We start from the raw sequence: 23,235 nt of genomic DNA on the forward strand, positions 1-23,235 counted from the left end.
TAAAAAGATAATGAAAAATTGCCACTTTAATGCATGAACGCCTTTGATCATTCACTCCATAGGGCTGAATTTCCAAAAGATTTCACACAATTATGATAAATGCTGTTTTTACCTGTGTAACTTCTTTCAAAATTCACTCCTCAGAGTATTTGTTTGTCTTCTATTTATATTTTATGTTGTATTTTTAGACTACAATTCAATTTTTACCAACATGTGAATGTCATGGCATTTGCCTTGAATGAAATTAACAAAAGCAGCTACCTACTGCCCAGCATCACCTTGGGGCTCTGGATATACGACTCCTGCAATGCCCCATCCAGGTCCCTGCAAGGCACAATGTGGCAACTCAGCGGAAACAAAGACCCCATTCCGAATTATGCCTGCAGGGGGTCATCTCCATTAGCAGCAGTGATTGGAGATAACCAGTCTTGGATGTCCATAACCATAGCTCAGCTACTTGGAGTCTATAAACAGGCACAGGTATGGATCAGGTATAACAAATTATGGAATATCCTGCTGCTCTGGCTAGTTGTAAAGACAATGTTAATGCATTGTTTGCTACCCTTCAAAAGCCAGACTGAAGATGTGGTTGTATAGGAAGTTATTAGAGTTGCTATTACTTATTGTCAAGAAGGAAAATAGATGGGTTGAAGAGAAGAGGTTGATCACCTGTGATATAAAGAACACAGTTAAGTCAGGAAAGCTTAGTGTGTCTTGGGTTACCCTGAAAGAAAAAGGGAAAAAAAAGGTTATCACACTCATTAATGCTGATCAAGGGTAAGAAACTAATTAATACTGTTGGTGAAATTTTTCTAGATCAGCTATGCCTCAACTGTAGCCACACTTAGTGATAAAAGTCGATTTCCCTCTTTCCTCCGCACTGCTCCAAGTGATGAGTTACAGTCTTTGGGCATAGCCCGGTTAATCACTTTCTTTGGTTGGACATGGGTTGGAATCCTTGCTGAAGACAATGACTATGGACTGATTGGGAGTCAGATGCTAAAAGAAGAGATGGTCAAGGCTGGGGTCTGCATAACATTCTATGAAATCATCCCCCTGTTTTACTCTCAAGAGAAGATTCAGCGCATTGTGGAGGTGGTGAAGAAGATGACAGCCAGGGTCATTGTGATCTTTTCCAATGCCTATAATCTATATCCAGTGATGCTAGCAATTGCAAAGAGTGACATATCTGGGAAAGTCTGGATTGCTTCGGATGGCTGGGCTGTCAGTCCAATATTTACTGAAAAAGATTTCTTAAAAACTCTGAAAGGAACCATTGGAGTCTCTGTTCCTACAGGCAGCATTCCAAAGTTCAAAGAGTACCTCTATGACCTTCATCCTTTCAGAACTACTGAAGATATCTATATTGGTGAATTTTGGGAGGAAGCCTTTGGATGCAGGTGGGCTGACCCCAACTCACACCAGGCCACTCTTGAAGAACTAAGCATAAAAGGGAAACTCTGCACAGGGAAGGAAGACTTCAGGACCCTTAATATCCGTTTCTTTGATACAACAAACCTAAGGTCCGTTTATAACAATTATAATGCTGTGTACATGGTGGCCCATGCGCTACATGCAATGTATACCTGTGAACCTGGAAAAGGACCTTTCTTCAATGGGACGTGTGGTGACATCAAACACTTTGAGCCTTGGCAGGTATGGGACAATATTTGTTTGATATATGTGACTTACAGTAAGCATGATCTGTACAGTTCACTACATTACAATGGCACACAGTATAAAGTACATTTTTAAAAGGGCATCTAACTGCAGAAGTACGAGTACTATATACTCTTCAGCCTAGAGAAACTTAACTGGTCTTAAAACTCCAGCTACTTGTGTACATTCTGTTTCAATATTGACTTGCTATGTGGCTAAAAATGTGTATGGCTAATAAGTGGTATTCCAAATTATGATTATTAATATGTCATGTTTGTATACTCCCATCTGTCAGACTGGCTCCCTCTGCACTTTACAGCAATTGCATAACATTTTCTAACAAATATATTTAACCAGCCCCATTCACCCTTGCTGCTGAGCCATAGCCAAATCATTGCAGCCTCTGAAGAAATGCATGGCTTTGTGCTGTGGGGAGCAGGATTACCTGCGGGTCCCAAGGAATTTAAAAAATGTTGTCCATGCAACTTGGCATTCCAAAGAAGAATACATTTATTTCAAAAAGACAAAATATCCAAGATGCATTCAAAGCAGATTCCATAGTTTATGAAATAATCCAAAAGCGCAAAACACTTATTCAGTCTCTCATGCCACTTGAGTACAGTCCAAATGAAGAGTTTTCCCTCTCAGGTCCCCAGTAAGGCCATTTCCTTCCTTAATGTCCCACTGAAGAACAGGAAACTTCTCCTCCTTCACCACACAACTCACTGAGATGGATGATGTATTAGGAGTTCCTCTCCTTCCGATTGGTCTTTACTCTTTAACTCATACCAGAGAGAGACACTTGTACTCTGTCCAGTGAATAAGATATCTCCACATCCTATCCCTGACAGGGATAGATTCAGGTTCAAATACTTCAGAAATCCTTTTAATAACTCCCCTCCATGACATAAGGCTCCATCTTATATACACCACTTGTATCAACTTTGGGGGAAGGATCCTCCTCTCACTCAGTATCTCCACCACACTGCCACCTTTTGGACCTCCCATTGCTGGAAGGATCCTAATGATAAAAACATTTTAAACATAAATCAATACATTTAGCCAAACATGACACTAGTCACATATAGATTGAGACAGAGTAGGTAAATCAAGCCAGGTATACAGCAAAGATCAAATAAATATGGTGGCTTAATAAATAGGTGTAATATTATAATAATGAAAAATATTATGTAATACAATTACAATTCAACAAGAAAACATCATATGTGGAAACAAAATATTTTACTTAATATGAACGGAAATCTCAAATTGTTCTTTAAAACAGTCTATAACATTAGGACTGTTATGCTCGATTTTTTAATCATTGATTTCCATTCATTATATGGTATAGTATGGGAATACTTCACTTTAGCTTCAACTTATTTCTTGCCTTCTTTAGTGTCAAACCGTAAAAAAATAAAGAAGGCCTTCTTTAAAAAATTTATGGTTTGACACTAAAGAAGGCAAGAAATAAGTTGAAGCTAAAGTGAAGTGTCCCATACTATACCATATCAATGATTAAAAAATCGAGCATAACAGTCCTAACGTTATAGACTGTTTAAAGCTTGTACAGCTAATGCTACTATAAAGAACAATTTATGAGATTTCAGTTCATATTAAGTAAAATATTTTGTTTCCACATATGATGTTTTCTTGTTTAATAAATAGGTGGGCATTGGGCAATAAGTATTAAATATCAGCATAAGAATAGGTAAGAGATTGGTGCATACGGCAGATGTTCTGTCCATACCCGAGAGCTCTCCATATGTGGCCTGTATACTCCAAAATTCAAAAGCAATTACCTGGGTGTTGCAGCAGAAGCAAGTTCTGGAATTCAAAGTTGCCTAGGCCATGCAGGATGAATGTCAGACTCAGGCCATGTGGCCAAAAAAAGGAGCATCAACCCCGGCATAAGGGAAGAAGAAACAGGAGGAGCCTGAGCTCTGCACGGCGGAAGGCAAGTGATATATGGCTAAACTATCTCCTTGTACTACAACATGTTCTCTTTGTTCTTCTCAGATGGGTCTACTTTCTTTAACTTCACCTACTGTGATTCGTCTAGAATTGACTAGAGATTCTTCTTTCAGTTACCAAGCTTCTCTGTTTTGGAATGCATTTCCACTGAAATTTGTGCTGAGGCTAACTTTACTAAGTTCAGGAAGGCAGTTGAAGCTTTACCTTTTAAACAGGCATTTAATACCTCCCTATATATAGGTATTTAACATCTCCCTGCAAACAATTTAGCTGTAAACAGGTATTAACATCTCCCTGTATATGACTTATATTGCTGTGTTGTTTTAAATTAATGTGTTTATTAAATTTGTTTTGGTTTTATTTTCTTATTTTAGGTAATTGTATTATTAGAACTGTTCTTTTATTGACTGTTCTTTTAATTTAGTTTTATTATATTCCCCTGTTTTTGTTTTATCTCTGTTTTATCCTTTTTTCATTTTTAATGTATCCCTGCTTGGTTAACATGATTTACAAGTGGTATATAACATTTTAATAAATAATAATAATAGAATCATTAACCCTGTATAGTGGATGAAAAGATATCCCCACCCCCATGGCAGAAGAATTAGGAGGAGATCCGTGGACCTCAATGGTGGTTTTGGTGTGAGGAGAGAGAATTAGTGAGCATGTGTGTGAATGAAAGAGCGTGAATATTTGTATGTGGAAGAGTGAGATAAGTGAGTCAGTGAGATGTGAGAGACTGTGTGGGTTAGAATGAGAGGAATGAGAGTTAGTGTTTGTGTGAGAATGAACATTTATGTGTGTGAAAGAGAGGATGAGTGTGAACATGTGAGTATATCAGTTTGTCTATGTATGAAAGGACATTTTTATGCATGCTGCTTTAGACCCTACTGCCCGCTAATCCATGATAACCTCAGGATCAGTGGAAATCAAAAGTTGCTAGATATGGGCATGCCTTTTATTTGTTTTGGCTGTTGAGGCTTGGGCTGTGGATGGGATACTGAATGGAGAGTTTGGTCTGTTGTCTGTGTTATATAGAGTTAGCTATTCCCTATAAAGTTCACCTAATAGAGGTTTGCCTGCTGTGAACATATATTTTTTAAACTTAGATAGAGATTCCAACCACACCTCCAAAGTGCTCCATGGAATGTCCCTTTTGCCTTCAGCTGTCTCCAATTAAAATGGAGCTAATTCATCCGAGGGAGGAATTGTCCGGGTTTCAAGTAACCTCCCCTTCTTTGAACCATCCAGTATCTCTTGCTCATCTCCCACAGAGGTTTCAGAAACCCAGGAAAAAAATGGTTTACAGAGGGCTTTGGTAGAACAAGACATGTGACAGACACTCACTTTCTCCAACTTTGCAGCACCCTGTGCATCAACCCCCCACTCCCACAGAGATGACAGACATCCAGGATTCAAAAACCCAGGAACAAGTGGACTCTGGCAGAATGAGGCCTGTGATGAAAAGGCACCCACTCTCCCCACTGTTACCCCTACATAATGCCTTTTCTGCATTGGAGAATGAAGAAACCTCAGCAATAGAATCTGAAATGATGTCTGAAAATGAAGTCACCCAATGCACCCATAACCCTTTCAACAGGATCAAAGGTCATAAAAGAAAGCTGCTTCTGCTGCAAGACTCTGTCACCAGAAGAACCAATTTAGGAGGGCATTTTGATAGTGACACAACTGTTAAATACCTTCCAGGATCCTCAGCTAGCAGAAATGCAAGCCAGATAGTCAAAGTCACTGAAGAAGAAAGTAGGAACTTTGATATCAATGTTATCATCTATCTAGGGACCAGTGGCCTCAATACAAATGGTATCCATGAAGTACAGAAAGATTTCAAAAATCTAGGAAAGATGATAAGACATATGGCAAAGACTATTGCCTTTTTGAAAGTTTTACTGTTCATGGAAAGGGAAATGAGAAGCTATGCCATATAGATAACTTCAATTCCTGGCTCAAAACCTGGTGTACAGAAAGTAGTTTTGGTTACATTGGAGGCTGGGGTCAGGTATGGAGCAGTAAAAGGCTATATGGTAAGGATGGCCTACATTTGTCTGTAGTCAGAAAGAAGGATGCTAAGTGAGAAATTCAGATCATATATTATCAGATATTTAAACTAAAGAATGGGGGTGGCAGCAGATGGTCAATGAAATTGTCATGTCACCCCCAAGCAATACAGGAAGTGGGAAGAGAAAATAACAAAACCAATCAGCTAAAAAAAAAAGTAAAGGTGACTAGGAATTGCAGCAAATAAAGGGAGAAAAAATGGAAAGCTATGACCACAAATGTTCACAGTTTGGGCAATAAAATCCCAGACCTGCAGGCCCTAATGGTGGAGGCGGACTTTGACATTGCTGCTGTTACAGACACATGGTTCACAGATTCTCATGATTGGGATACAGCCATACCAGGCTATAACTTAAGGAAGGACAGAGAAGACAGAAAAGGGGGAGGAATAGCTCTTTATGTCAAATAAAATATCCAAGCAACTGAACTGCAAAGAACGTGGGGTAGAGAAGAAGCATTATTTATTTATTTATTTATTTATTTATTTATTTATTTCGAATTTTTATATACCGACATTCTTGATACAATATCAAATGAAATTGGTTTCCAATATAACAAAAACAGTCGCTGTTGAGGCGTTACATTTAACAAGGTATCAGAACTATAGAACTTAACTTATTATATTATATAGGGATACATGAATCATAGAACATCATTAAATAGGGATACATGAGTCATAGAACATCATTAATAGGTGTAATAAATAAGGAAACAATAAACAAGATAAGGTAAAAATAAAGTAGCAAACTATAAGTAGCAGCGATCTATGTTAGTGGGTGTGACATGAACTGAACTCTCAGATAGGGTATCTTTAGTAACATATTGATTGACTTAATCTGGCGTACGCGGGTCTTAATGGTAACGAGCGGGTCCTAAAGGGAAGTGGGAAAGATTATGGGTCCCATAGAAGACTGTTATGTCCTTTGGCCAGTGTCAGAGTGTTCTTGAGATTCCGGGAAGGCTTGTCGAAAAAGCCAAGTTTTTAGTTGTTTCTTAAAAATTTGATGGCATGTTTCTTGGCGAAGCTCTGGAGGCAGTGAGTTCCAGAGGGTGGGTCCGGCTGTAGAGATTGCTCTTTTTCTTAATGATGTTTTGACCGGAGGGGCATAAAGAGATCCTTTGTAAGCGTGTCTTATAGGTCTTTGTGATGTGTGCGGGCGGATTTGCGAGCTTAACTTGAGGTGAGCAATGCCAATAATGTCCTTGTGGATCAACATTAATGTTTTGAAAGTGATCCTTGATTTTATAGGGAGCCAGTGAAGTCCGTGTAGGATTGGTGTGATGTGGGCTCTTTTATTTGAATTAGTGAGTAACCTCGCCGCTGCATTCTGGACCATCTGTAAAGGTTTGATAGTTAAGGCAGGAAGGCCTAGGAGAAGAGAGTTGCAGTAGTCTAACTTAGTAAGTATGATAGACTGAAGTACTAAACGGAAGTCGCTGAAATGTAGGAGGGGTTTCAGATTTTTGAGCACTTGGAGTATGAAAAAACAATCTTTAGTAGTGTTGAGGATGAAAGCTTTTAAGTTGAATAGATTGTCTAGTCGTACCCCTAAGTTTCTGACCGAGGGGGAGTGGTTAATGAAAGATTTTGCATTATGGGCCATTCTAAAAGGATGATGGTGATATATTTTTAGTGGAGTGGTTTATAGGCCTATGACTCAAATGGAAGAATTAGACAGAGATCTGGTTGAAGACAGACATCCAAAAGGTGGAAAAGAAGGGAGAAGTGTTGATTGTTGTTAATTTTAAACTGCCAGACGTAGACTGGAGAATCCATTCTGCAGAATCTACATGACGCAGAGAGATAGTGAATGCCTTGCAAGAGGCTTATTATGGTTTTGAGGTGTTGGAGTGGATTCTTGGGTACTGCGGCGATGGCCACTCCCACTGGGAGGAGCCCTGTAAGGAGCCGCAGTACTAGGCTAGACTCAGACACATAGACACAGATGATAGAATTTATTATACAGCTTGATAGTACTACCAGGAGGTGGCAGCAGTGAGGTAACCCAGTTGAAGAAGTCCAGGGACCCTCAGCAGAGGAGTCTAGTCTCACTCTGGATAGATGATAGGCAGCGCGAGCAAAGATAGAAAGTCCCAGATGCAGGCTCCCAGCGCTGAGCTGTAGGTGAGACAGACTTGAGAATGGTTAGATTACTCACAGTAGTTGGTAGCTGTAATGATGGAAATTCTGGCAGGCAGAAGAAGTAGAGATGCAGTCACCGAGCAGGGAGCACAGGTCCTCAAGGAGCGAGTACCTGGTATTCCCCAATAGGCACCAGGAAGGAAACAGAAGGGCCCCCGAGGAGCGGGTACCCAAGTTAGCGATGACAGCCCCGGAGGGCAGAGAGAGCTTTCAGCGGCAGCAAGGAAGTGGCAGAGTAGCTTAGACCGGAGGCAGGCAATCCGAATCCGAGTACTTGCTAACTCGATTAGTCAGCAATGAAGGGAAGGCTAAATACCCGGATGGCGTGAAGTCAATCGAGGGGGACGCCCCCAAGGTTCACACCATGATGTGAATAAAGACATGGGTGGCATGCACGCGCGCACCCTTGGAGGCCCTTAGGAGAGATATGGCGGATAGCCTTGCCATAGCCATTCCGGGGACGCTGGGGAGAGCGGCATGAAGACGCAGCGGTCGCCATATTCCCAAGGCTAACGGGGAGAGCAGAGGGAAAGGTAAGGCATAGAGGATGAAGCCGTCTGAGTCCGACGGTCGCAACAAGGCTATGCTCAAACAAATGGTAATGGAACTCATGAGGAATGGAGTTATACTCAACCTAGTGTTCACTAAGAGGGATAATGTTTCTAATGTCCAGGAAGGTGCCCATCTGAGTACCAGTGATTGTCAAACGGTATGGTTTGACATCACAAATAAGACACAGAGAGGTCACATGAAGATACAAGTTTTGAATTTCAAAAATACAGACTTTGTTGAAATGGGGACATACCTGGAGGTAGACCTAGAAGACTGTGAGAAAATGAGAGAGGTGGAACAACAATGGATCAAACTAAAAGGAACAATTACAAAGGCAACAAATTTATATGTTACAAAAGTAAGAGAAATGAGAAACCAATCAGGTTCTCAAAGGAGGTGGCTGAAAAAATAAAGCAAAAAGAACAGCAGTGAAGAAATATAAACGATCCCAAAAAAGAGGAACACAGGGAAGAATATGTGGTGAAACTGAGGGAGACAAAGAAAGTAATCAAGAAAGAAAAAAGTCAGGTGAAAGAAAGGATTGCCAAAGAGGTAAAGTGACGTGACAAAACATTTTTCAGATACATCAGAGAAAGGTCTGAAGTAGTATAATGAAATTGAAAGATGACAAAGACCAATGTGTGGAGAGAGATGAAGAAATGGCAGAAATATTAAACAAATACTTCAGATCAGTGTTCATTAAAGAAGACCCTGGAAAAGGACCATTACAAGTTGATAAGACTATGGATGAGGGTGGAGTAGATGAAACTCAATTTACAGAAGAGAATGCATGGGAAGAACTAGGAAAACTGAAAGTGGACAAGGCCATGGGTCCGGATGAAGTACATCCCAGGATACTGAGAGAGAGAGCTCAGAGATGTGCTGGCGGGTCCACTGAAAGACCTGTTCAATAGATCCCTGGAAATGGGAGTGGTGCCACGAGATTGGAGGAGAGTGGTAGTGGTCCCTCTTCACAGGAGTGGGAGCAGAGAGGAGGCTGGAAACCACAGGCCAGTTAGCCTCACCTCAGTGGTGGGAAAATTAATGGAGACTCTGCCGAAGGAAAGGATAGTGAACTATCTACAATCTGGTGGGTTGCTCAACCCAAGGCAGCATGAATTCACTGGGGGAAGGTTTTGTCAGTCAAATATGATTGATTTTATTGATTGGGTAACTAGAGAATTGGATCAGGAAAGAATGCTGGATGAGATTTACTTGGATTTTAGTAAAACTTTTGATACGGTCCCACATAGGAGACTCATGAACAAAATGAGAAGCTTGGGATGGGTGGCAAAGTATTAGCGTGGATTGAAAACTGGGTGACTGACAGCGTGTATTGCTAAATAGAGCCTATTCTGAAGAAATAATGGTGTTAAATGGAGTGCTAACTACTCTGTTGCACTTAGTGTAACAGAGGTGGATAAAAGCTAGCATGATATGGACCAATGTGTACAGTTATTCTGAACAGCAGATTACAGAAGCACTCCAGGGGGCTTTATTGTTAGATGACACAGGATCGGTGGCTGAAGGAAAGACATGGGATCAATTATTGACATCGCAGAAGCAATTGATTAGGTCAGAATTGCATTTGGCAACTTTGTTACAATATATCAAGTCTGAAAGAATACCTTGGGGACTGAGGATTAATTTGGAACCTTCCATATATCCGGAGAATGAAGAATTTTTTCAGAAATGGATAGCCATTCTGAACAAATGTTCGTTAGACTTAATGTTGCTGCTGCTGGTGGAAACCACCAATCAATTGGCAGATTCTATACGTCCAGAGTGTCAAGAAATGAAGGCAGCTTTACAACAACAGGGATCATTGGAAGAATATGATCATAAACTACATGAATTTAACCAAACAATTGACAAGATCAGAATGGAATTAAAAAATAATAAAATCACGAAGTTTAAACGCGATGAGAAGGATTATAGTACTGGGAGCATATATCCGTGGCAACGACGGGCTAATTCTAACCAGCCCAAAAAAGTTGCATCTGCTGGGTCCTCGGAGGATTCGTCAGGTTCAGATGAAGATATACCTCAAGTCTCTAACACAAGTTACAGTAATACAGGTAGAGGTAATTTTAGACCAACATATCGATCTCAAAATAGGCGTTTTTCTTGATACACACGACAACCCACTGGACCAGAGACCATTCACCCAGTCACAGAATTGCAATGCAATGTGATAAATCTGTCGAATGCTCAATTTTCAAACAAACAATTTAATCTTTTGCATAAAGGATTATCTTTTATTTCTTATCATCGCTATGATGCCCTTTAATGTAGACGGGATCTACACTTGGTTTTTTTCGGAAACTCCAATTGAGGCTATATTTTGCACAAAATGCACCTACAGTCAACTCATCTATTGTACATCCAAAATCCAACTGGATACCCATGGGAAATATTGACCTGTACATTAAAACATATATAGATCTAGTTTTGATGGATTTGGAAGGTATTGAAGCATTGGATATAAGACCAAGATTTAATATGTCCAAGGCGGAATTTAGAGCACTTCAATCTCTGAAGCAAGATGATACCATCATCATCAAAAAAGCTGATAAGGGCGGTGGTGCAAGATAGAAATGTGTACATTTCAAAAATTTTACAACATATACAAGACCCTGATAAATATGAAGTATTAAGTAAGAATCCAACAGATGATTTACAAATGGCGATCAAAACTTTAGTGAATGATGCGTTTTAATTGGGCTGCCTTACAATTAGAGAAGATTTATGTGTGTTCAAAGCCTGGTGGCTCCCACGATATATATGGTCCCAAAAGTGCATAAAGATCTTGCAGACCCCCCTGGCAGACCTATAATTACAACCATAGGATCTCTTTTAGAGCCGCTATCTACTTTTGTAGATTTCTTTCTTACAGCCATTTGTCTCTGTTGCTCGTTTGTTTTGTAAAGATACTAAACACATGTTATCTAAATTAGAATCGATTAACAATGTTAAACATGCCACCTTTGTCACCATGGATATCCAAGCTCTCTACACCAGCATTTCACAGAGAGAGGCATTGGAAGTAATTTATTTGACATTAGAGAAACGTACTCGCCCCCTTCGGATATCCACTGAATATTTAATGGCTCTTACGGAAAAAGCACTATGCCATAATTTTTTTTTTTTTCAGGAGGTTTGGTACAAACAAATTCATGGAACTGCAGGAAATCCGCTTTTCCCGTGGTTCTAACTGCTTTTTTTTTTTTCGGCTGTCCCTAGCTGAAAAAATGGCGCGGGCCATCCATTGCTCCTACCATGTGATAGGGTCGGCCAATGGCACCGATAGCCCCTGTAACATGGTAAGGGCAAAGGCCCATCGGCGCCATTTTAATTAGTGGCAGCCGATGGCCCGAGAGCAGAAGATCGCTCCTGGGACCCCCTCTGAACCACCAGGTACTTTAACAATGTTTTTTGGGGTCGGGAGGGTGGGTGATTCTAAATAATTAGATTTAAAGGGTCGGGTGGGTTTGGGGGTTGTTTTTCTGTGTTCCCTTTCTTCCTGCCCCCCCCCCCAAAAAAAAAAACAAAATGATAAGAAAACCACACGAAAATTTCATGGGGTTTTCCTATCGCTTTCCTATCGCCTGCCGATACCTGACGGATTAGAAAATATTGTACGATATTTTCATCCGTCAGAAAACCGATTCACATCCCTAATACTCTGTGCTACTAGGTGACTATAAAGAAGCCACAGGAGAACCCTGCTCTTCAGAGCTGTCTACATATTTATACTGAAACTTGAAACAATGTTAGTTGTCTGTGGTGTGTTTCAGGGAAACAAATCAATTACACTGAGCAATCAATGAGAAATACTATTGTAAATCTCCCCCTGTACCTTCTCTCCTTGTCTCTAACCTTAGCATTGTAGGAACTCCCATGCTAGAGTCAAAGGATCCATCCTTTTTGCCTTATACAGGCTTAACGTCCAACCATCCACTCCCCCCCCCCCCCCCATAAAAAACAGTATTTATATTTATCTTTAATTAAGAAATATTGGAGGGTTTTTCTCTTATATGGGGCTTAATACATATCAGAGAAGTTAATTAATTCCATGGTCATATTTCAACTGCTTACTGAGCCTAACAAGGAGCCCAGAATCCCAGATTAACTACCTGGTAAGCTCAGAATGAAGTGGGATAAACATAGTCAGTGGTGCTGAAGTGATATTTTAAGCCACATTCTCAGTGATTATCAGGGTATTTATACTTGGCTAATTTGCCTGTTTCTCAGGAAGAAATGCACTACAAATTCTGGATACAACTGGCAAAGGTGAGGAACACCTGTGAAATCAGACTGCCACTGTATAAAATCAATGGAAGCATGTTTCCTTTTCATGGCACAGCTCCTGCATTATGTAAAGAAGGTGCGTTTCAAGAACACCATGGGCCGGGAGATTTTCTTTGACCAAAATGGCAACCCGCCAGCTGCTTATGACATTCTGAACTGGCACCTGTCTTCGAGTGGTTACTTTGATTATATAAAGATCGGCCACTATGACTCTGGAGCAGCCAATGGCCAGTACATCAAAATCAACACCAGTGACATCATGTGGACTGAAGACTATGCACAGGTTAGATGACTCTCCATAAACAATTCCCTCACTCTCATCTTTATAGAAAACTGATTGATAAGATACTCAATAGTAGTGATGGGAGGAACCTTCTTTGACATGACTGAAATCCAATTTCAGACACAGTAATATTTGACTTGTATGAACTTGATCAATCAAGGTCATCTTCACATTGCTTTGAATCTACTCCTATTGATTTTTCAGTAATTATAAGCTGTCAGTACAATCAGCACCCCAGAATCCAGGGTTCACCACTTTGTATCTTGGGAAGGCTTCTGTCAGAAGATATAGCAAAACTCAGTACAAACTTTTATTTTCCAATTTCATGACACTTCAAAGTAGATTAATTCAGGTATTGTATGTTATTTCATTATCCACAGAAGGTTTACAATCTAAGGGGATCATTTCCTAAGGCATGTTATTTTTCCTGGAGGTGAAAACACCACGGGACTTACAAAGCGGCAGTACTCAGTACTACTGATTTGCAAATCCCATGTGTTGTGCCTGTGGACCCTTGAGCCGCGATGAGGGTGGAGTCTCCACCAAGGGCAAGCCCCCAGTGATCCTCATCATCGGTAGGTGGTACAGATTGTTGCGCAGGAGGTGGACCCTTGGGCTGAGGTGGGGTTGACGCTACCCGCAGGGCAAGCCCTATGGGTCCTCACCGTCGACAGGCGGAGCTGGCTGACTGACAGAGGCCGGCTGGAGCTTAACCAATACCAGCCCTCGTACCCTGCAGGTTGGGCAATTGGGTACCGGAGCCGGCTGGACTTAGGTGGGCCTCTGTCCGAGGTTTTCTCAGGGACGATGAGGAGGTCAGCCAGGGGTCATCAGCAGTAGGAGTTGATGGTCTGATCTGGACAAGGCGGAGTCCCGGAGACCCGGGCGCCAATAGGAACTGAAGGCAGACAGGGGGTGCATGAGCAAGAACAGGCTGAAGTCTGAAAGGCCAAGTCCAGCGTGAATTTGAGAGGAGAGTCATAGAGCAGGCTGAAGTCAGAGCAGGTGTCAGGCAAGGAAGAGTGGCAAGACAAGCGTGGGTCAAACCAGAAGACAGCGAGAGAATAGACAGGCAAGGTAAAGGTCAAACCAAGGAGCAGTCAATAGCGTGGTCAGGCAAAGCAGTGGTCAGATCCAGGAGGCAATCAGTAGCGTGGTCAGGCGAAGCAGAGATCAGATCCAGAAAACAATCAGTAGCGTGGTCAGGCAAAGCAGTGGTCAGGTCTAGGAGTCAGTCAGTAGCAACAAACAGGGTAGACACGGAACACAGGAGCAGGAACAGGTACCAGGATCAAGAACAGGAACAGAGACAAATCAGGAAACAGGAACACGGAGGTATCGCAGGAAGGAGCAACTAAGCACACGACTAGCGTGGAGACATGTTGCCAAGGCAAAGAAGCAGTGGCAGGGCCTGGCCTTATATACCAGGACCCAGTGACATCATCTGGGGCCACGGGTTGGATTCCTGCCACGGCACCTTTAAAAGGAGAAAAGATGCGCGCGCGCCTAGGAAGGGGTGCGATGCGAGATTGTGGCGTCTCCCCGCGGACCACACGGGGAGGCCCGCCACAGAGCTGGGGCTTATGCTGCGGGGCTGGGAGCACGGGGAGTGGCTCGGAGTCAGAGGAGGTGGCCCCTGACTGCAAGGGGGGCAGAACCAGGTGCTGGAGCAGGTGAATGGGTTAAGAGGGCCTGGCCATGGGCCTGCCACGGCTGGCATATGCAACACAGATGGGGAGGAGCCCGGGATGGGCTGTCGGGAAGGAGCGTCAATGTGGGCATCTGAAAGAGGTAAGGGAGTTCGGACACGGTGGCCCACGACCGGAAACCCCAACAGTACCCCCTTTACACCCCCTCTTAGAAGGACCTGGTTTGTTGGGGTGTGCTAGATGGAACTTGAAAGCCAAGCAGAAGTCAAAACCAGGAAGTCAGTCCAAGGACGGGTGCAGGAGTAGAGATGGAACGAAGACACAGGAACAAGAAGACGAGCAGGTACGCAGGATCAGGAACACAGGATCAGGAACACAGGCTGGAAGCAAGAACTAGGAACAACGCACTCACCAAGGAGCAGGACCTGTTGCCAAGGCAGGGTGCAGGAGTGTGAGCTGGGTTTAAGTACCCTGGTTCAGTGATGTCATTTCCCGGGGCCGCGGAGAAGTTTTCCGCCACAACCCCTTTAAGGGGAGGAGCGAGGCGTGCACGCGCGCCTAAGGGAACACAAGGAAGGAAGGAGTCGGCGGCGTCCAGGGCCGCATGGGCAGGCCGCTGCTGCAGTGCTCGGGACTGAGCCGTCCCGGGCCGTCGGGAAGGAGCGTCAGCGCAGGCGTCTGAGAGAGGTAAGGGGGCCTGGACGTGGCGGCCCGCAGCCGGGATCCCCAACACCATGGTATTGTCTCGGTGGAAAGATACTGCTGCATTACTTGTCCCCACAATTTCACATGACAAGTGTAGGGGCTCTCAGTTCATAAAGGGGTTGATCAGCCATGACTAACACTCCCTTACATGTGTAAAAGACTCTGGGGGTCTCCATTAGACACCTTGGCCTCTCCCAGTCTTCCAGGGTGGCTTTTTTTTGCAACACTGCCACTTCCCAACCTTCTCCTCTGTTTCTATGATAAACATGCTTGAATTCACTCACAGTACTGATGGATAATTCAAGGCATCGTCCATCCTCTTAGTAAAAAAATATTTTTGCATTTTTTTGACTCTGAACTTTCCTCCTTCCATCTTCATTTCATGCCTTTTTTCCTTGAAACTCTTTTTCTATGAAATATTTCACCATCCTGTACTATTGAAGCCTGTCAAATATTTTGTTTTATCATATCGTCCATTTCCCTTCTTTCCTCCAGCATATTCATTTTTGTGTCTTAAACACCTCTTGGTAGAGTTTCAGTTTCAGGCCTTGTAGCAGTTTAGTAGTGTGTTCTCAATTGCTTCCATCCCTCCAGTGTCCTAAAGGTGGAACGGTCTCTAGCGATCAACAGAGTACTCAGGATGAGGGTCTCACTTGTGATCGATGCAAATGCTATATAATCTGTTTCTCCTGCTGATAAACGTCTGCTTATGAATCTAAGCATGCTATTCGCTTTTCCTGTCATTTTATTACTTTGACTGGCTACCTTCAAGCCAATGCAGATGAGTACTCCTACATCTCTTCCTAATTTAACAGTTTCCAGGTTTTGTCCTCAAATGATATGTAATTTGTAGAGTTTTGTGCCTCAAATTCATGCTTTTACAATTTTTAGCATCCATGTTTATTTCGAGATCATTCATCCAGTCTTCATTTTTTTCATCTCTTCCAGTGTGTCTAATTTTATGCACCACTCATGAAATAGAAAGCATCTTAATTCATTATCAATGGGTAAATTTGCTCTGTTTTCCTCTACATTTCTCTCTGTTAAGGTTCCTGTCTCTATCTGCAGTGAGAGCTGCGGTCCTGGGTACCGGAAGGCCATTCTGGATGGGCAACCTGCCTGCTGCTTTGACTGCGTCCCCTGCTCTGAAGATGAGTTTAGTAACCAAACCGGTGAGTGCTATTAATTCCTCTCAGTAGTGAGCAGTTCTTGTAGGATGGAGAGTTGGTATTAGAGCGCACAATGGTTCTGTCTAGGTCAGTTTAACGGATAAAAGTGTTACAGGCCTAATGCATTTTTAATCCATACAGATGTTTATAGACAGACATGATCCGGCATACATACTACAATTTTAAATAATACATTTCTCAGGAAGAATTGCCTTGTACTGTATGCATTTATTTAAAAAAAAAAAATATACAAGCCAGCCCCAAATTTTTGGTGGTGTACAAAAATATATTTAATAAAAGTAAGATGTCTACCGATAGAAATCAATATATGAATAGATTGCATCACAGAACCAACACCGGCCTTACGTGAACTTAGATGAAGCATCCCAATGGAAAAGAAGACCATACTAATGGTGTTATCCCTTAGTTACTAACCAGAAATTAATCCCTCTTCATGGCCAAAACCTTGCCTGAAAAATAAGGTTTTCACCCTCTTTCTGAATGTTTTAATACTCTAATTTATACTATTGCTTCTGATATGTTTTCCAGAGTTGGTTTATAGATCTTATGGTGTGACATCTTCAAGATGAGACCTAGAAGCTAACAATCTATATCTATCATATGCATGGTGATATCTGTTTGTTAGAGGGGAGTTGCACGGTGTGCACAGATGCACCAGTAGCCACTAGGAAGCACTAACTGTCATCTAATGTACATATTATACAGTGCTGCACAGTGGCAATGATCAATAGAGTGAGGGGCCTGAAAGACTAAATGAGAGAGGAACTCTGCAGACTAGAAAACATGTGGGGTGACAGGAAAAATGTCTGGGGGTCAGAGACTACTCAGGGTCTGACAGGGGATGGGCTAGAGTGGTGGGTACAACTGTAATTATTTTCTGCTGAAGTTTCAGTGGGTGTCAGCTGGTAACATTAATTATCTCAGTTATTTTGGATGGTTGAATAAAGGATAGACCCAATGTAAACTCTATGTCTGCTGGTTAATAAATGTCAGACCTTTATCAACTGAAATAAACTACATGTCATTCAAACTTTGGAGAATCGATCAATGTAGAGCCCTAACATGCCAAAATGAGGGCTACCCAAAGCATAGGTCCGATTTAATCTATTTTTTAGGATTTTTCATTGCATATAAAAGAAGTCATATGTCATTTTGTTAACAATGTAATTCAAAAGTGCTCTCAGTGAGTTCAAATAAAATCCAATGTTAGAAAGCTATACTTAGCTTATAACTCCATTCTCGATATCACCCCGACAAGGATCCTTGTTTCGAGCGATGTCTGCATCAGGGGGGTCTGTAGAATTTTCTTAATACTGCTCACTGATAGTCTGGTCAGCCTTTGAAGCAATGCTGTAAAACATGGAGGCAACGGAAAAAAGCTTTAAAATCCACCAGGAAATGACATAATACCAAAGAGAACCAATGAGACAAAAGTGAAAACAAAGAATACTAGTTAATGATTTAATTGAGACCACGAGGGGCTACGGTATCTAAATGAGAAATCCCAAACTGTACCCTCTTGACGGTAACTGAAGTTGTTCCAATTCAATCAGAATTAAGTCAGAATTGCAGGCAATGGGAGACCTTCAGCGCGGTAATTTTTGCTGTGTTAATAAGCTCCTATGTTCAATAAGTCTGACCCTAACAGTTCTTTTTGTGCAGCCAATGTAAAACAGATTACATGGGCAGATTATCCCAACGAGTGATTTATTTGATAAACAATTTGTATTTGAACATAGGGCTAGTTTGTGATGAAAATTAGGATGTTGCCACTCTGAACCTGATAATGACAATCGACACATATCACAGCTTCCACATGGAAAGTGTCCAGGTATTGATTGGAAGGCCATAAATTGGAATGTACAACAATATACCGAATGTTACACCCCCATGAAAAATATTTTCTTAGAAAGGTGTTAAAAATATCATTTAAAGCCAAAACTGGACAATGTGTAGATAAAATGTTAACAATATCCTTTGCACAATCAGTATAATGTAAGGTACAAGTCAATTAAGGATTCGCGGATCTAGCTTTGTATGTTAACAATAATGAACGATTTGCAAATAGTGCTCTTTTGTAAGCCCTTTTTATTACTGAATGGGGGTACCCACTTTGGAGAAACCAAAAGTACAGGTCACTTGACTGAGTTTTAAATTCATCCACTGAGAAGCAAATGTGCCTAAGCCAGAGAAACTGACTGATCGGTAAATTATCTTTCACATTTTTAGGATGAAAACTGGAATATGATAGATAATTATTCCAATCAGTACTTTTCCTGAACAAGGTAGTTGTGAAATGGTCCACGTCTTTAAAGACCATAACATCCAAAAATGCCACAGACATATAATTATGATGAATGGTGTTGTGCCGGGAGGTGGACCCTTGGCCTAGTGCAGGATTAGTAGGCTCCCTGGTCAGACCCAGAGAGCTCCTGCCACCAGGAGGCGGAGCACAAAATGAGACAGAGGCTAGCTGGAGCTTCACCATTAGCAACCCGGGGTTCCCTCAGGTTGAGCCCTTGGTTACTCGGGCTACCTGGTCTTAGGTGGGCCTCGCAGGATCTCCTTGAGAGAAAGATCAGAGGTGTGCCCACCAGGATCAAGGGTGCACGGTCGATGTTCAGGCTAGAAGTCTGGGGTGCCAGAGAAGGCCAAAAGAGAGTCTCTGAATGTATAGCAAGGATCAAGGCCAGAGTCAAGGAAACATGGTCAGCAAATGCAGGGGTCAGTGCCAGTGGTCAGTCCGTGGATAGTCAACCAAAGCAGGGGTCAAATACCAGTAGTCAGTCCGTGGGTTGTCAGCCAAAGCAGAGGTCATGTTCCAGGGAGCAGTCAGACGTGGTCGAGTTCAGGCAGAGGTCAGTTCCAAGCAGCGTGCAGACGTAGTCGGTAATCAGGCAGAGGTCAGTTCCACGCAGCATGCAGACGTGGTTGAGGAAACAGGCAAGAGGTCAAATCCATGCGGCGACCAACGTAGTCAAGAACAGGCCAAGGTCAGTACCGATAATATAGTCCGAGAGGTACTACCTGGAGAGAAGAAGGAACAGAAGGATGCTGGAACAGGAGGATGCTGGAACAGAAGGATGCTGAAACAGAATTGGAATGAGACTGGAACAAAGACTGGAAACACAGAGGCAAACTAGAAATCACGATGTGATCGACCCGATTGCCAAAGCAAGGAAATGAAGGCAGGGACTTCCTCTTATACGCAGATCAATCAGGGCGCACCACGGAGCTGGGAGCCGCCCCTGTTCCTTTAAGGGACTGGACGGTCTGCACACATCTAGGGGCGGGGCCAACGCCGCCCCCCACCGTGAGGCCTGGCTGGAGGTGAAAGGCCCGGCGACCGCCGCCGCAGGACGCTAAGGCCTGGCTGTGCTCGCTGCTGCTGCAGGGGAGGATGACCCAGGACCCATGGAGGAGCTGGTGAGGTGAGCAGGCCCAGGCGCGGGCTGAGCGCGGACGGGACTCGCAACAGTACCCCCCCCCCCCCCCCCTTCTAGGCCGCCCCCTCCTTGGGCGAGGCTTGTCTGGATGTGCCCTATTGAAGGCCTTAAAGAGGTCCTTGTCCAGGATATTCTGTGAGGGCTCCCAGGAGTTCTCTTCGGCTCCGTACCCTTCCCAAGAGAGTAGATATTCCCAGCGTGCTCGACGCCGACGGATGTCGAGGACCTCTCTTACCTGAAGAGTGCTGTCTGGTTCGGTGGTGACTTGAGGCGGAGGAGGATCTTTACGGGAAGGCCAGGAGACTATGACTGGCTTTAACAGGGAGACATGGAAGGATGTGAATACCCATGGATAGCGACAACTGCAGTTGGTAAGTCACCACTCCAACCCAATGGAGTATTCGGAAAGGCCCAATGTACTTTGGTGCTAGACGATGTGAGGGGAGTCACAGTCTGATGTGTTTTGTCTTTCCGGCAGGTACTATGGTGGTAACCGCAAGGGACACACAAGCTGGATCTATGATGTGTCTTGGGGTGTCTGGAGTGTCTTCAGGCTCGAGAGAGAGCGAGAATGCGTCTACACGGAGGTTCTTTAAGGTTGGATGGTAGCACAGCTCGAAATTGAATCACTCGAAGAATAGTGCCCATCGGGCTTGTCTAGGATTTAATAATTGTGCCTCTTTTGGGTGCTCCAGATTCTTGTGATCTGTGAATATAGTAAATCGGTGTTGGGCAGCTTCCAGACAAGGACCACTCCTGGAGTGCTAGTTTGACATCTAGGAGTTCACAATCTCCAATGGTGTAGTTTTGCTCCACAGGCGAAAATTTATGAGAATGAAAAGAGCACGGTACCAAAGTACCTTTAGAGGAGTACTGGCTCAAAACCGCCCAGGCTCCAATGGCAGACACATCGACCTCTACGACAAATAGGCGGTTCGGATTGGGGTGTCGGAAGCAGGGACCAGAGCAGAATGCTTCTTTTAATGTGTGGAATGCAGCTTGAGCCTGGGGACTCCAAACATAGAGATTGGTTCCTTTCTTGGTCATTGCGGTGAGTGGAGCAGCTAATGTGGAATAGTTGGCAATAAAGCTCCTGTAGTAATTCGTGAATCCCAGGAATCTTTGTAAGTCACGGAGGCCTACAGGCTGGGGCCAGTCACGGATTCCTTGAAGTTTTTCGGGATCCATTGTTAATCCTTGATTAGAAATGATGTACCCAAGGAATGATAGATGATTCTGCTCAAAGATGCATTTCTCTAGTTTCGCGTAAAGGTGATTCTCTCAGAAGCGTTGAAGAACAGTTCTGACATGGGAATGATGGGACTTCAGGTCTTTTGAGAATATCAAGATGTCATCTAGGTACACCACTATGAATGAATAAAGTAGATCTCGGAGAATTTCATTTAGAGATGTGAATCGTGTCCTCGATCGTCTTAACGATCGATTTCGGCTGGGAGGGGGAGGGAATCGTATTGTTGCCGTTTGGGGGGGTAAAATATCGTGATATATCGTTAAAATCGTTAAAACCCGCTAAAACCCACCCCGACCCTTTAAATTAAATCCCCCACCCTCCCGAACCCCCCCCAAATGACTTAAATTACCTGGTGGTCCAGCGGCGGTCCGGAACGGCAGCGGTCCGGAACGGGCTCTTGCTACTGAATCTTGTTGTCTTCGGCCGGCGCCATTTTCCAAAATGGCGCCGAAAAATGGCGGCGGCCATAGACCAACAGGATTCGACGGCAGGAGGTCCTTCCGGACCCCCGCTGGACTTTTGGCAAGTCTTGTGGAGGTCAAGAGGCCCCCCCCAAGCTGGCCAAAAGTTCCTGGAGGTCCAGCGGGGGTCAGGGAGCGATTTCCCGCCACGAATCGTTTTCCGTACGGAAAATGGCGCCGGCAGGAGATCGACTGCAGGAGGTCGTTCAGCGAGGGTTCCGGCGTCTCGCTGAACGACCTCCTGCAGTCGATCTCCTGCCGGCGCCATTTTCCGTACGGAAAACGATTCGTGGCGGGAAATCGCTCCCTGACCCCCGCTGGACCTCCAGGAACTTTTGGCCAGCTTGGGGGGGGCCTCCTGACCCCCACAAGACTTGCCAAAAGTCCAGCGGGGGTCCGGAAGGACCTTCTGCCGTCGAATCCTGTTGGTCTATGGCCGCTGCCATTTTTCGGCGCCATTTTGGAAAATGGCGCCGGCCGAAGACAACAAGATTCAGTAGCAGGAGCCCGTTCCGGACCGCTGCCGTTCCGGACCCCCAGGTAATTTAAGTCATTTGGGGGGGGGGGGGTTCGGGAGGGTGGGGGATTGAAGGAGGTAGGATTTGGCAAGGAAATGTTTAAGTTATTTGGGGGGGGTTCGGGAGGGTGGGGGATTTAATTTAAAGGGTCGGGGGTGGGTTTTAGCGGGTTTTAGTGTGCCGGCTCACGATTCTAACGATTTATAACGATAAATCGTTAGAATCTCTATTGTATTGTGTTCCATAACGGTTTAAGACGATATTAAAATTATCGGACGATAATTTTAATCGTCCTAAAACGATTCACATCCCTAATTTCATTCATCAGGTGTTGGAACACCGCAGGGGCATTACAAAGGCCGAAAGGCATCACTATATATTCATAGTGGCCATCCCTGATGTTAAACATGGTCTCCATATGTCCTCAGGCTGGATGCATATGAGGTTCTACGTTCCTCATAGATCGAGTTTCATGAAGATCTGGGCTCCTTGCAGATGGTCAAACAATTCGCTGATGAGGGGAAATGGGTAGCAATCCTTGCAGGTGATGGCGTTTAGCCCTCGATAGTTGATACAAGGATGAAGTCCTCCATCCTTCTTCTTGACAAAGAAGAAGCCTGCTCCTGCCAGAGAGTCAGAGGGTCTAATGAACTCTTTCTCGAGATTCTCTTTGATATATTCAGACATTGCTTGGGTCTCCGGAAGCGAGAGTGGGTAGGTCCTACCCCTGGTAAGTGTAGTACCAGCAAGAAGTTCAATAAGGCAATTATACTTTCGTAGTGGAGATAGTGCGTCTGCTTTTTGTTTTGAGAAGACGTCCTCGAAGTTGGAGTACTGAGCCGGTAGGCCGGCGAGGGTTGTAGTCTTTAGGACGGTTACTGCTGGGGATACTTGCTTCAAGCAGTATTTCTGACATTGCAGGCCCCATTGAACCAGCTGGAGGGATTTCCAGTCAAATTGGGGTCCATGTGTTTGAAGCCAAGGGAGGCCCAGTATGACTGGATGTGTGGAATGTT

General features: G+C 43.7%; 1 protein-coding gene across 1 annotated transcript in view; it reads left to right on the forward strand.

Moving 5' to 3' along the window:
- The window catches only part of LOC115081136 (extracellular calcium-sensing receptor-like), a 51,042-nt gene that overhangs the window by 20,579 nt on the left and 7,228 nt on the right, over nucleotides 1-23,235 (forward strand). The window contains exons 2-5 of the mRNA XM_029585644.1: nucleotides 189-480; nucleotides 817-1,656; nucleotides 12,771-12,998; nucleotides 16,401-16,524. Of these exons, the coding sequence (XP_029441504.1) occupies nucleotides 189-480; nucleotides 817-1,656; nucleotides 12,771-12,998; nucleotides 16,401-16,524 (1,484 nt within the window). The remainder of the gene's footprint in view (nucleotides 1-188; nucleotides 481-816; nucleotides 1,657-12,770; nucleotides 12,999-16,400; nucleotides 16,525-23,235) is intronic.

The sequence above is a fragment of the Rhinatrema bivittatum genome, chromosome 19 (assembly GCF_901001135.1).
Source record: "Rhinatrema bivittatum chromosome 19, aRhiBiv1.1, whole genome shotgun sequence".
NCBI classification, from domain to species: Eukaryota; Metazoa; Chordata; class Amphibia; order Gymnophiona; family Rhinatrematidae; genus Rhinatrema; species Rhinatrema bivittatum.